The sequence below is a fragment of the Adelges cooleyi genome, unplaced genomic scaffold (assembly GCF_023614345.1).
Source record: "Adelges cooleyi isolate 19-005CV unplaced genomic scaffold, UGA_ACOO_1.1 ACOO_flye_CR_arks_rails_tigmint_CR_PRNA_376, whole genome shotgun sequence".
NCBI lineage: Eukaryota > Metazoa > Arthropoda > Insecta > Hemiptera > Adelgidae > Adelges > Adelges cooleyi.
Window position 1 is genome coordinate 251,500 of NW_026096053.1, and position 15,273 is coordinate 266,772.

Consider the following 15,273-nt stretch of genomic DNA (forward strand, 5'->3'; position numbering starts at 1 on the left):
TAGTTTTTAAGTTTTATTCTTATGTAACACTTGATAAAGCAAAATATGCACCCCGAAGTATTTAAAAATTGTATTTATATTTCTTTGTTTTTTTTTTTTTAAATACTTTACGATGACCGATTCACATTATTCCACTATTATATATACACAACTCTACTCGTAGGATCGTTATAAATATATATATACACGAATGAATATAATACTCAATCATTTGTCTAAATTGTGTAAAAAAATATGAAAATAAGTGCATGACAAATGACAATAATGTCAGCTTGACTGGCCATTACTTGGATTATGTTTTCTAACGATTTGTTGCTTGTTTATTCTAGGGGCGTCACCAACCATGAGGGACACGGGCCGCGGCCTGCGGGCCGAACAATGGGCGCGCTTTTGCGGTCGGTACAACTGTGCGGACGTCATCGAGAAATTGGCCCGAAACCGTCTGTTGGAGCGGACCACTTCGTACGGCCGTTGGGGCAGCGATCCGGAACTGGGGCCGCACCTGTTGATCAACGGCCGACTAATGCAGCCGCCGACTGGCCTGCAACGGTCGGGTTCGCAGCGGCATTCGATCAAGTCCAAGCTGAAGCGGGCCTTTCGCACGTCCTCCAACCCGGACTCGACGGCCAACCAGTACTCGCTGGTAACGCAGCTGACCGGGGCCGCACTGTGCGCCAGTAGTCCCGCGCTTCCCGTGCAGACCCGCACCAAACCGATGGTGAAGTCGTTGCTCAGGCCGCTTACCGTGCCCAAGGTGACCGTCACCGGGCTGCCAGACCAACCAAACGCGCCGGTCACGCCTCCGTCACCGGAAGGACGGAACAGTAAGAAAAAGCACAAGGACAAAAAACGATAATGGAACACCAAATACCGGAATTTTCCGACCGAGAAAACTTTTTTTTCTAGAATTTATAATAATTCATTAATTTTTCATTAATATTATCATCATTATTATTATTATTATTATTATTATTATTATTATATTATATACTATTAGTTGTTTAAAAGACCATTCTAATCCGTACACGGTTGATCGATACGAATATTGAGTACAACAAGTTCGTAATATTATATTTATATTATTATTATTATGGCGAAGATAAAATATCCAAATTCAAATTAATTCCTTATTATTTTAATTAAACAACCCCGCCAAACGAGTATATTATGATAGTTTGTTGAAACAAATTAAGTTAACGTGGTAAAACAACTTTGTCGATTAAAAACTACACTATTAAATCTTGTGGTAAACAACAATAACACAGTTCGCGTCTTACCCTATGTTTGTATTATATTATGCGGGTATTCTGTGCGCTTCATCCCAGCGTGAAAAAGTTTTAAGAGGTTTCTATAGTGAGACGAGGGTGTTTTTTTTTGTGAAGTAGGAGGAGTTTGAATTATGTTTAAGTGGTATTCGACGCGGGAGGAAATATTGCAGAGCTCACTCGATTACCGTCGGGTGTACGAGGTCGACGACAAAATAAAAATAAAATTCACTGTGGGAAAAAACTAAATGCGCCGGTCGTTTGGGTTTTGTTTGTTAGTTTATTATTATTTTCATACCGTCGAATCGTCCCTGAACAAACAAACGGCGGAATATATTCCATTTTATTTGTTTTATTACGCGTACAGTGCACTAGTTTTTCGATTACAAAATTAAACCACAGACAAAATTATTTCTCCATATTATGATTCTTGTATAATAACACCGATGGGACCGGCCGACTACGACTTGAGATGTTGTACAACGATTTTTCGCCGGTTGTATGCGACATTTTTCATAATAACTTGGAAATAGCCGTGTTCAACTAAAGATCAGTTCATTTTAATCTCTCACCAACCCCCCCCCCCCCTAAAAACAATGGCGACTTTTGATAACTTAACAAACCTCGCCGACTCCACTAAAACCCAGTGGTTTTAATTATTTAATGAATTCTCTTTTCTTCTCTTTATGACAGTAGTATGTTTGAAACTGTAGTTATGGAAAGTTTATAATTAATAAATGTACAATAGCTTAGAAAGAAAACAGTACAATTATTATATTATAACGCGACTAACCGCGTACCTACAAGTCTGTCTCGCTTTTTTGCGCTTATCAAAATCTCGTGAGTTGACTACAAAAGATCATATCGACCAACTGTTGTTTTGAGTGGATTAACTTGGTTAAAAATATTCAAATAAAAAGTCCTTATTTGTTATAACTAAAGATGGCAAAATAATATTAAATAAACTTCCATAATCATTGACCAAAAAGAAAAATGACCAAAAAAAAAAAGTTTTAAAATACAAATTATTAATATTTATATCAATGTATTTATCAATTTGTTGCCAAAACCCGCATGGCCTAGGTTTCATATTTCGTTAGATCATATTCTATTTTGTTACAATATATATATATTTTTTATTGTTCTAAAATATAATATCATGTTCTGTACATTACACTATAGCGAAGCAGATGATTGAGGGCACGAAACACATGTTTATTTTATTGTTAATTTATTAGCAACATAGGTGTTCTAAACACCTATGTCACTTAGGTGTTTTAAACTCTATACCGTGGCTGTTGAGTTACAGTCCATAACTAACTCTGTTACCCACTATTTTACTTGCCTAGTATTTTCTTAATAACAATCACGCATAAATTATTGCGATAGAGATAAAAATACTTCTAAAAATGTTTATATGACATGCACAAATTAGTATTCAAACACAATGATTTATAAAATTTCATCAGTCCTTGCTATGATTTTAGGAACTTAAATTCCAAATTGAACGGTGACTCTATACGTTTTTTTATTCACAGAGCAATACGAACGGACGATGCCAAATAGACACTAGTGGTTACTCTAACGAAACAGATGTTGTATAATGTTGTTTGTATTTTTCATTTCGCTTTTTCGAACCGCACTTTCCTTTCCTTTAGCGTATGATCTTGAATTTGGATTAGGATACAAAAAAGCACCAATTTGTTAGACACATATATATTGATATATTATTATATTGTTACTTATCGTGGACGTCCGTCGCTTAGATGTGCTAGATGGGAAAAAAACAAACGTACACTACACTGATATCCAGTCAAACTTAATATTAAATCATATAAATAATATAATAATAATTTATAAATTATAATTACGTACTACATTGTTTTTTAATATTAAAACGTTTTGTTACAATTCAAATGTTATTGTTAAATTATTATTAGATACGATACTTTATGTCTACAGTTGCCCCAAAAGTCCCGCCACACTCAAAGTAATTTAAATTTAAGTTCAAGTAAAAAATATATTTTTTTTTCATCTGGAGTCGGTGAAACTTGGAGCTCTTTGTATTATCATTTAGAAAGAAATCAATTTAATTTTAATGAAATTAAATTATTTCTATTTGGGTTATCGCTGGACATTTGGGACACGCTGATTTTAAACATTATATTGTTATAAAATAAGGTGCTCTTTCTTTAGATATTGTATTTTTAAACTATAAAGTAGCTTTATGGTATTTAATTAATTTATTATAATAATCGTTACGTTATTTTTTATTTTCTAATATAATTCTTTTTGTAATTTTTAAAAATATAAAAGTATATATTATGTTATATAGTGTACACATATTTAAAAACGGTAAAATAAAACTCTATAGTACCTATTTAGTATTTGCCTATGGCGTTGGAATTTTGACAATGGTAAATATTCAAAATATTTTAATCCTTTCGATTCATACCCAATGATAAAAAAATTAAAACAACAACCGGTATTGTATTTAAAGCTTAATCAGGCGTTTTTGGACAAATTTTAATTTTATGTTCTGGGCAGTTAATCAATAACGGTTTACATGCGGTTTGCCGGCTACTCGTCTTACAGACGTGCAAATATGATTGCATTTGTTTTTAAATTACGGCGCAAAACTTGTTAGTATAAAATACTAGAAAAATACTGGGATACCCCTCATCCCCTAGGTAATTCAGATTTTGTTTTTTTGAATTGGCGCGCTTAACTAATATTTTTTCTCGCGCCCCTAAAGGTACTATGTACAATTTATTAACACATTTCAGTATTTAAAAACAATAATTTAATAAGGACGATCTGCACAAAATTATCCACAAATATTGAGTTCGTTTTTAAAACAAAAAAATACAATAATATAATATATTACACACAATAAACAATATTACATATCAAACACCCTAAAACGAAAATAATTACTATAACATTAACGTTCATTAATGTAACCATTTAAAATTACTGTCCATTTTATAATTCAGGAACTTAGGAACTATTGCGAATACAATTATAATGTAGTTATGTGAATGTTTTCTGTTATCTGAGGAAAAGCTAATTGTTAATAAATAAATTTTACTTGGAAACCTTTAAAATACGCCGTTAAAAATATACAGTTTGTTTTGCTGTCGCCTGATACAATACTGTAGTGCATAATACTATAATATATTTCCACATGCTACATAATGACTATAAAGTTTTTCTAATTTACTCAGTTTTTGACTATAATTATTACTTTGAAGTGTATACTAAACGTCATTAGTAGTAAATTGCTAATTGTCGATTAAAATTAAAATTAAATACTAGAATGCCGCGGTCGTTGTTATTTTTGTGGGTTAATATGTACAAATGAGCTTTCGGAGTTTATATCACAGTACAAGTACAAGTTTTGGTTTATTTATACAAGATTAAAAAGTTTAAGAAAAAACGACTGGATCCAGTTCAAGGTTTTGTTCCTTATAACAGTTGTCTTTTTAAATCAACAAAACTTTTACCTTATGCAGTCAATCGATTAGCGCAGTTTTATTTTTATAATTTATCAAATCAAAAAATATACTGCAGGTTACAAGCTATGCGACATAATATTATGTTCTACATGATATAACCTACCAATGATAATATTATACTGTACGGTGGATTCAGGTTGTACTCTATTAATAAAACTTAACAGACCGAAATTAACCGCTATAGTAGTATGTTAACGTTTAAGTACGAATAACCCAAGCACTTCTTAGCAATCAAAATTCAGATCACAACTAAAACATGCCGTGTAGTATACTACCATTACTAAATTATATTACCCAGAACACAACCTTGTATCCTGTAAAATACAATAAAATCAAATTACTCTACATTTATCGATAGCCGACCGCAAGTGTTTTTTTAGAAGTTCTAAAGTAGATCAAATTATTTTTTTACATAGTATTTAAACTGTTTAAAGGAAAACAAAACAGTAAAATTGGATAACCAGTCAACAGTATTAAGAAGAAGGGGGGATCATAGCTCTTCTTTATACTGTTTGTTCTTTCGACGTCGTTTGACCCGACTGCTGGACAACAGTTCGCACGCCTGTTGGACTTCAAAGAATTTATCCTGCGCCTGATTTTTGGCTATCTCGTCCTTGGCCTTGTCCGGATGATATTTCACCGCCAACGTTTTACATTGTTGCTTTATTTCCGCCTGCGAGGCTCCAGATCTCAGTTCTAAGACCTATGAAAAAATAAAACCAATTTAAACCGTGGAAAAAATGACAATACCCAGCGTGCGCATCATTAAAATGTGTGTTATAAAATATATTTTGTTAGTATTGTATACTCAATAGGGTTGAAACAATAACCGTGTCAGTAAGTGACACTGGCAAAGCGTGAGACAGTTATTAATGAGAGAGAGAGAGTGCGAAATGGCGAGGAAAGGAATCTAGAACGCAATCATAATAATATTCGCCATAAAATGTACAATCGTTGTTCGGTATAAGTGTCACCGGTCGATGCGGCGCAGTACAGCTGCTGTCAACTGTAAAGTGGTTAAATATTTGATTTTATCTGGACAAATATAAAAAAAATGAATTTGTTTGAAATGTATTGGTACCTAGGTATACGAATACTACTCTTTTTGCAAGATTTTATTCTTTAATGAATAAAACAATTTTTTGATAGCCGGTGTCGTGTTCAGCGTTACACAAAAAAATGGCAAATATAAGATAATATAACTACAATATGAATGTATTTAGAAAAGTTGAAAATTTGTAAAGAAAGAAAAGTTGTAATGAACGCTACCAACTCCCAACAGTTAGTACCTAATTGTTTAATTATGTTAAACATGAGTCATGCAACTATAAATAATGAACTTAAACACTGTAAGTTGGTCTAGCAATCTCATAATTTGTTGTTAAAAAAAGCTACTGTTCACTTGAAACAATGAAGTGAATAAACGGATTTTTTAAATACCGTCTTGACTTGCCTTGTTTGATCAGTAGAAAATAGGTTTAATTTATACTGTACCATTTTTACAAAGATAATAATCGAATATAAATAAGCGTGCATGACTACAGTCTGCGCTAGAAAATAATAATAAAAACAAAATTGTGTAGCACATAGTTGTTGTTTCTAATCGTGACCGAAATTTCAGAGAGTCAAGGCCAAAAATCACTGGGAGTTAAGACAATGATAATCTCGAGGAAGCTCGCAATGACGACATCCGGTGGAGCTCGGGGCTTTATCTAAGGGAAATTATTTATCGTGACAGTAGGGTGTTAATAAGTTTAACGTCGAAAGGAGTAGAGGAGGGACAAACAAGAGAAAATAGCGAACGCACTTTAACCCGAATTCCTCGAATTTTATCCGGGTTTATACACTATATTCAACGTATTTTCCTAATGTAGTGTTTCAAAAAAATCTTTTACACTCGGCATTTCTCTATTTCTTCCACTTTCCGTTTCTGACCCGTACTCTATTTCGTATATCCCCTTAGCTTGTCATTTATTTTTATTTTTCCGTATTTTCGGAAGCTCTTGGGAAACAATTATCGATCTACAAGACACTACTCGCCTTGAACGCATTCTGTTCGCCCGACGGGTCCGACAGCGTTACTATCTGACGCCACGTTTCCATCCAACCGTGAGCCTGAGCAAAGTTCCAGACATCTACGAACGACTGTTTAACGTCCAGCCACCAGGGAGAGTTGAAGAAATGTCCCAGAGCCTCGTGGAACGGCACCTCCTCGCCATTCTCGTCCGTCACCTTAGCGTTGAAGTACAAGTAGCTGCTCCACAACGTCATGTACAGCAGACAACACAAACTGATTACAGCCATTCGCCTTTAAAACATACAGTGCGATTAGTAAAAATCAGTAAGTCTACGGTAACGGGTTTTGGATTCGGTACGATTACAATCATTTATAGACTAGTCGGTTTAGATTAAATTACAGTATCTGACGATATTTATGCTCGAATGTCGTTTAAATAACCAATGAGAAAAACATTTATCGGCAATGGCCTTATTAATTTGCTATACAATTTACCAGGTTAGCCTAATAGTTGTTAACTAGTTTCCCCGATTGCAATACTCGAGCATGGTTTACCTAACGTTTACCCTTACGCATAACATTGAAAGGACTCACTTGATGACGCTAGGAGATTTCGTGCTTTTGGGCCTCCAGCTTTTTTCCACGTTGTCGAACGTCCAAGCGGCCGCTAGTATCATGAGAGCGTATGACGTGGTGTCGTCTATGTCGTAGTTGGTCAGTTTAAAGATGTAAGACCTCAGCGGACCGCCAAAAGCCCACACGGCATAAGCGGCTATCGTTGGTGTTTTCAACGAGCCCATCTCGTGACCGACGTTACCCACAGCCCAAACGCCTGTGAGAATACATCAATTTACAAAATATGCATTAGCTATATTATAGTAAAGATTGCAGAGAAATAGATAGCGAGTGGATGTGGATGGATTTTGCGGAGACAAAGAACTATAAAAGTAAATCGTCTCGAAAGGCATCGACCGGTAGCCGGAACTTTAAAACCTATTAAAAACGTAATTTGTCTGAAGACACTTACCCACGACCGCTGCTAATGGAGTGAACACGTGTAACCACTCCCAGCTGAGCCCTGCGACTTTATCTTCGGGAACGGCTAATGCCACTACGGTACTGAAGAGGTAACCCACCAGGACCATACCAGTAAAACGGATCGTTGAGAACGGCGGCTAAAACACACACATGCGATGGTTAAGTATGTAAGGCAAGTAGTCCAATAGGTAAACCATGTAGTAAAATCATCAGACTTTATAGCCGAATAACAGCTTTTGTTTTATTATTTATTTTACTTATACGTAATACAAAACGTATTACGGTGCAAAAAAATCACATTTTTGAAAATATGAAGACTTGCAAACTGTGTATATTATTCTTCTTTCAAACAACAAAAAAAAGTTCAAAACTGATTACTCTTCGAGGTGTTATCGTTTTTTTAGGTATTCCAATAACACAATTCTGAGCAAAAAGAGGAGGCATGCGGGCTTCGATACTTAAGATATTAATACAAATTAATTTAATTTATTAATACAAATTTTAAAGTAATTAACATAAAACATTAAAAGAGCTATTTAATTTCGGGCTCTTAATAATTGTTCAGACAAAATACTGTTAAACTCTTAACTAACATTTATTATATTAACACTCAAAGTAAATATGTAGCTGTACTAGCCCAGTTATTGATTAGTTAAATTACTTTTTTCAACACTTAAAAACAAAATGGTCGTTGTTGTTTAGTTTGAAATAAAAAATATAACTAAAATAGATTTTTTAAGTTTTTGGTTAAGAAATTAGTAGTGCGTAAAAATGCAATAAAAGATAAAAAATTTTATTTTGTTTTATGATTCACGCAAAATGTTACAATAATGTATTATTATAGAAAGATCAAAGAAGTATACATGAAGGGTACAGGGAAAAAACCAGCATAGTCACTTTTTAAAAATGGCAATTTTTTGTTATAAAATTCGTTTTGATACAAAACGAAGCTGTTCTTTACTTTTAAGCACGATTATAAACAAACATATTGTATATTTTTAAAAGGTTTAAGTATTTCTTTAACATTTTAAAACATATTTTAGCATTACTTAAACATGTTTTTCTTAGATTAGAAAAAATTGACTGCTGGTTTTTTCCCTGTACCCTTCACATGTTAAATTCATATACATTATGTATATTTTTATAATTTTTTTTAAATGTATAAATAATACATTTTGGGGCCTACATATTTTTTTAATTTAAATTGTGTAATAATAATATACATTTTATTATTTTATTATTATTATAATATAAGTAAAAAAATAATTTTTCAAAAAAAAACAAAAAATTGGGTACCTCATCTCCGTTTGTAAGCCCCATTAAGTCAAGAGTCGCTTGCGCTCCTCTCCCTGTACATACTATATATCTAGGACCGTCGAACATGTCCCTGTCGCTCTAAGGGATCGCGGACGCCCTAAGGCGGTACCGTTCACGTCCCGAAAGTTGGGTCGAACGACAGGGGCACTTCGACCAACCGTTTGTGGTCAGTGCACTTTCTGCAGTAGGCTGGTGAGCGGGGTCCGGGGACTTTCCTCGGGTCAGTGTGGACAGTTGGTAACCTCTTGGTTACCGCGCCATGAGTGTAGACCCGACGGTAAGGTGACGGAGACGAGGTACCAACGACCGTGCGCGATCTGCTTATATACCAAGCAAAATCGAGAAAACGATCACATGCGAGAGTGCAGCCCGCCAAACGACCGATCACTGCTATCTAGCGGCGTATCGTGTTACTCAAACGTTTCGTTCGCTTCATATCCATGAATAAATAGCACAGCTGATAAGAGAATGATACATTTTATTTAATTTATGATAATGGTGTCAATGAAAGTATTAATAATATTATCATTAAGCATATTATATGGAATATTATTATACTCAATGATACTATCCTAATTATGACGAATGGCAGCAATATAAAGTTTATATAGTTTATATTATAAACAACGAAATGTCCTTCGACTGCAATAAATTAATCTATACGATTGTAACTAACTGAAATATTAATCGTGGACGTGTAAAATATTAGATAATATTATGTTGGCATTTAATAAACACTACAAAAGGAACTACCAACGACGATAGAGTTGAATTCAACACAACATTAGTCATTACCATTGATCACAAACTATAGCTGTTATTTATATAATCAGAGTTGGACAAAAAAAAAAATGTTTAGCCTATGATTAAAGATTTAAACAAATCTAGAAAGGCTAAGCATTTTTGTAATCATCATTGGCATCAAACATGAAAATTTCACCTAACGGCAAAAACAAAATTTTTTTATAGTTAAATTGTGATCATGTCAACGTAAATATAATGTGTTTTTGTATTAAATTCTTAGTCCATGTTTAATTATAAATTCAACGGGTATATAAAAATCGATTTTTATTTATGTTAACGAATATGAATAATACCTAGTAATAATACAATACAATATGTATCTGATATGTTTTTCATAAAATATATTATACCATATTACACACGATACTATTACGGTTTTACTAAGATAACATATTATAATAATAATGTGTTATTGTTGAAAGAGGTGCTTAACCTTATATGTAGGTAGGACGCTAAATCGTACGGAGGATACTCAAGGTCAAATTCCAAACAGTACGCGTTCACTACAAAATATTATTAACATCTAAGGGACGTGGAAAAACGTAAAGGTACAACATTAATCTTTGTACATTTTGCCGTATTAACTAACCCAAACGTGACGGTTAGAAATTCCTTTGTGGTTCAGCGATATGCAATACAAATTATAATTATTTCATGGGATGATCAATTCAATTACTGAATACGCTAATGACTTTCGGAATCGCGCATAATACTGTATTGTGTCTAAACGCTTGCCATTATGGTAACGACTATATAAAGATATTAGCGTTAATGTTATTGCAAAAAATTATACACATTAACAGACAATAATATATAATATGGGTAATGTTTTGTAATTTCATCAACACCGAAAATGTCCATAATCGTTCAGAGAATGTTACTTATTTAGGACCCGTTTATAAAAACTGAGTTTATGGTGTGGTGTGGTCATTAAACCCGCGAGTCTACGGCGAAAAACTAATATAAAATGATGTTCTTTAGGTAGTACAAAATGGCAAGTCCACTTCGAAAGAAAAACAAACAGCAATTTTCGCTCAGCGCAGACAAATAAGAATTTTGGTCATAAAAAAAAATGAATAGGTACAAGTAAAATGTTGATCTCCCTTTTTGTGCCTTTTTATAATATTCTGCAATTTTTTTAACGATTTTAGAGTGACTATATAGTATGTAAACCGACTTTAAATTATAGTTGTTTTTATATTTAAGCGTGATAAAAACAAGTCCATAACATAGTCGTGTCAACATCAGCAAAGCAAATAACGATCCGGCGTTATATTTCTTGTGTAAAACATGTTTCAATGCGAGAAAACATTGGAATCGACAGTCACTGGTATATAAAAGCAAATAACATAAACGATCGGGACAATTTAATAATCACCGTAATTATTTTGCTATTGTTTTTTTTCTAGCACGCCGTATGACCCAATTGCAGTATTTTTTTGCACTAAAAATTCTATTATCGTCTGGAAAACGATTTCACAGTAAATCCTCTTTTTATGGAGAAAGGCATGATTTGTCAATAAAAAAACAATATATTTTTTTTTTTGACAATGTAAAATGAAAAGGTCCGACAAAAAATGGTATTTATTTAAAGGCACGTCTCTCTGGCATCAAATATTTTTTAATTTATAACGGTTAACTATTTTTCCAAAATAATTTTACATTTGTCAGTGGGTATGAAAAAAAAATATTTTATCGACGTATTTCATGCACAGCGGTGTCGTTCAACGTACACGATTATAATATAGGTAATATAACTTAGCAGATAGTCACTGAAGAGGGATAGTAGAAGCTAAACTGGTTAATTTTGTTTTTTAACGGTTTTTTTCTATGTAAATTGGTGAAGGCAATAATATTATCGTTCGAGCGCTACGCCGCGCCGGCGTTTACAGTTTTCTTTTGGACATTTTCCCAAGCAAAAAAATTATAAACTCATTGGTAATTGCCAATTGGGTTATCTTTTTATTTAAACTGTGAAATTGCCTTAGATAAAAGGATCAAAGCGAGATATTGTGCCCGAAACGTAATGCCTTCTACCCAATATAATAATGATATGCAACAGGTACCATGGCTTAAATATACAAGGTTACTGCATATCCCTAATTTATTTTGTTATCAATTCACAAAATGGCAGCGTAAGGGTGTATCATTGTTTCTTTTGATAAATATATTCATAATACCTTCATAAAATAAATTAATTTGATTGGCTGACTCTTAGGCTGCCATTTTATTTTTATCGTAGAAAATTTCGATGAAGAGGGGATAGAAATGCAATAACCTGGTACATTTAAATCATGGCAGGTACGTACCATTAGGCATAAACTAACCGTGTTTCGAAAATTTTTTTTTAGTAGTAATTGTTTTTTTCTCGGAAATCAATGCATAAAATGTATTATTTATCCGAGTACCTTAGCCGGTACCTCATATAAACACCATTTATGAAAAAAATAAAAGTATTTTATTCTTATCTATGAGTTTTATATTTTTTCTAGTGTTTTATTGCCACATTTATTGGGTTTTGTTGTACGTGTATTTTTTTCAATGGCGCGAAACATCTGCACGGTTGGTAATTATTATTACTTTTTTTTGTTTGAAAACTGCCAGTTTATATTACCACATTATTTTTAATAGGTCAAAATCTAAGCAAATGCGGTTCTACTAAAATTATTGTCATTAATTGTCAACGTGCGCTATTGTCATTGATTCAGTTAAACAAATCAGTGCTGGACGCATATTGGATAATATGTATTTCAGAAATTATATTATGTTATGCCGGTTTGAGGTTTCTTGTTTTAAACAAAAACTTTAAATATTCTTTCTGTTGTTTTTTATTTGATAATTTATCAACGGACTTTTAGTGGAAAATTACTTACCCACTTACCTATACTTGGAATATTATTATATAATTTTATGACATTCCGTTGTGATTAGTGATTACTAATTAGAAAATTGAACAAAAGGACTTTATTTTTACCTCGAATATAATTTGTGGCAAAACAAACATATCAAGGGTATCTTAAACACGTTTTATAGAAAATTACATCATTTTTCCTAGGTTTTAAAAAACTTCGCCACTGAAGAAACACTATCACCGTCTAGGATTCTATACGTCATGTCATTTTCGGAGTAAACAACAAATTTAATGCATTCGATATTAAGTCAGTTAATACAATTACTGTAGAACAAACCAGTAAGGTGACAACTGACCAGGGTAAGAATTACTAAATCTAAATCCTAAAACTAGTTGGAGGTGGGTTTTAAGTTTTTTGTTAAATATTCTCGGACTAAGTTTAAAAAATTTGAATTTTTATCTACAACGTTGTCACAAGAAAAATTCAAAATATATTCTAAATAATAGTGTACAGACTAGAATGGTGAAGAGATAACTTTTTAACCAGTAGTACTGTCGAAATACAATGAGAATTGACTGAGAACCAAACGCCAGTACGCGTCATCGTTAATCGAAGTACTTAACTTCCAATGGGTCACCAGCCAAAAAATTAGAACGCGACCGCCTACGTGGACGAATTGAGCGCGCCATGGTTACTTAAGTATGCGTGATGGTGAATTATTTTCAACGGGACAAAAACAATTGTGAGGGACTTACTCCCCAAACTTTACTCACTGGCTACTGCCGTGGCCCCAATCCGTGTTGGGGTAAGATCTGTCATAATTTTAAAACCAAGGCCACCGCACTATTATAACAGTGTACCGTCTGTCTACGTTAACCGCAAATCAACTCACTTTTTCGTGGGTGCGGTACAAGTGGTCCATTTTCCGCACGTATTTCTCGTCGTCGTTTGCGTTGTCCACGTACCGACCGATGTAGAACAGATCCCTGAGCCAACCGAACCCAAAGTACCCGCCGAAAGTGCACCACCAAAGAATGCCCTGCAGATCGCGTCCCAGATAGAAGTGGTGCAGTCCGCCAAGGCCGCCCATCAGCCACAGCAAGTACGCTAGAGCCTTGCTCTTGTTCTTAGCCGGCCGCCTGCCGCCGTTCCGGCCGGTCTTGCCGTTCCTGGCGCTCAAGTGCTCTTTGACGGTTTCCATAAAAATATTTTCAATCCCAGTCTAATCGACGTCCACTAACGCACTACCTAAAACACTATAACTGTACCTTGCGCGTAGGTACCACGGCACTGTAACGGACGCGCGTCTTGTGTCCAGAATCACCTACGGTAATGTATTACCCGGCTTAAGGTGTAAAGACACGACCGGTATAGTCGATGGACGAGAACACGTATGTACGTACTGCGTATGCGCGCGTAGCGTCGTCCGTCGTACGGTGCAAGTGGCACGAGTAACGGGAATCCCGGATGTAGGCCGCCGACGGGAGAACCGGCTTTCACGTAGTCGCGAAGTGACGTCACGGCCCCATCCGACAGGTACGCTCGCGGTGCCTGCAAACATCATTTATGATAACTCGCACTCCCGAGCTTGTCGGCAGTCGCTTCGATCGAGAATGAAGTTTTCAATCCCCGATAAGCCCATACCCAATAGTGGCACGTCATAGCATATCAATATATCAATATAATATATATTGTATATATAATATATACAAGTGTCAGCAAATCTCAATTAGATTTTATTTTTATATAGTCTTTATATAGTATTTAGATAAATAATATCGATTTTTCAAATTACATAATAAATTGTAAATGTAACTTATTAAAATATAATTTTATAGGTGCATTATGATTAACGGATTATAAATATTTTGTGTCTTATTATCAGTGCTCATCTCTAGCTACATCCACTGTTATTATCAATAATTATGTTAATGTTAAAACTATTATAAATTATCAAAGACTCTTAATTTATTAACACGTTTTTAACACTGGTCAGAATAAGTACGACTGTAAGAATAATACAACTGTCGAGGTCGAGCACGAACACTCGACTTCACTATACTGTATACTTTATTATAGTACCAATTATCAAAAATGCTCTTTTATTAACTTATCAATACGCTAAAATAAACATTATTATAATTCTATGATTAACGGTAAAAATATATAATTAAGTCACAATTGGTTATTAAACAATTTGTCATATTATATAATATATAACATGAGCCTTAAGTATATTATCTAATATTATGCACATTTAGTAATTATAATTAACATGTTTAAGATAATACAATTTTAAATCATAATATTATGATATAGATTATATTGGGTTCCGTAAAACATTGATAAACCTAACAGACGTTTCCTAATTAAACATTTTATTTTAATAGTTGGGTATCTACATTTAATATCTAGACATTTTTTTAAAATTAGATGCACCTATATGGCTATATTAAAATTAT

The 15,273-nt window shown here is 33.8% G+C and overlaps 2 protein-coding genes across 2 annotated transcripts in view; one reads left to right on the plus strand and one right to left on the minus strand.

Annotated features, from left to right (window-relative positions):
- LOC126840161 (photoreceptor ankyrin repeat protein-like) overlaps positions 1–3,605 on the plus strand; it is a 39,386-nt gene extending 35,781 nt beyond the window's left edge. The window contains exon 8 of the mRNA XM_050575719.1: positions 330–3,605. Within this exon, the coding sequence (XP_050431676.1) occupies positions 330–856 (527 nt within the window). The 3' untranslated portion in view covers positions 857–3,605. The remainder of the gene's footprint in view (positions 1–329) is intronic.
- LOC126840162 (dnaJ homolog subfamily C member 22) lies at positions 3,074–14,262 on the minus strand. Its single transcript, XM_050575720.1, has 5 exons — positions 13,704–14,262; positions 7,828–7,975; positions 7,395–7,632; positions 6,824–7,091; positions 3,074–5,486 (listed from the first exon to the last, which is right to left on the minus strand). Exons 1-5 carry the CDS (start codon positions 14,010–14,012, stop codon positions 5,274–5,276), a joined length of 1,176 nt encoding a protein of 391 aa, XP_050431677.1. The 5' UTR covers positions 14,013–14,262; the 3' UTR covers positions 3,074–5,273.
- Positions 14,263–15,273: the final 1,011 nt, after the last annotated feature.

Coding starts and splice junctions, on each gene's coding strand:
- LOC126840162 (XM_050575720.1), bottom strand. CDS start 14,012: ATGGAAACCGTCAAAGAGCACTTGAGCGCCAGGAACGGCAAGACCGGC. Junction 7,976..13,703: donor TGTACCGCACCCACGAAAAA/GTGAGTTGATTT, acceptor TGTGTGTTTTAG/CCGCCGTTCTCAACGATCCG. Junction 5,487..6,823: donor GCGAACAGAATGCGTTCAAG/GCGAGTAGTGTC, acceptor ATTTTTTCATAG/GTCTTAGAACTGAGATCTGG.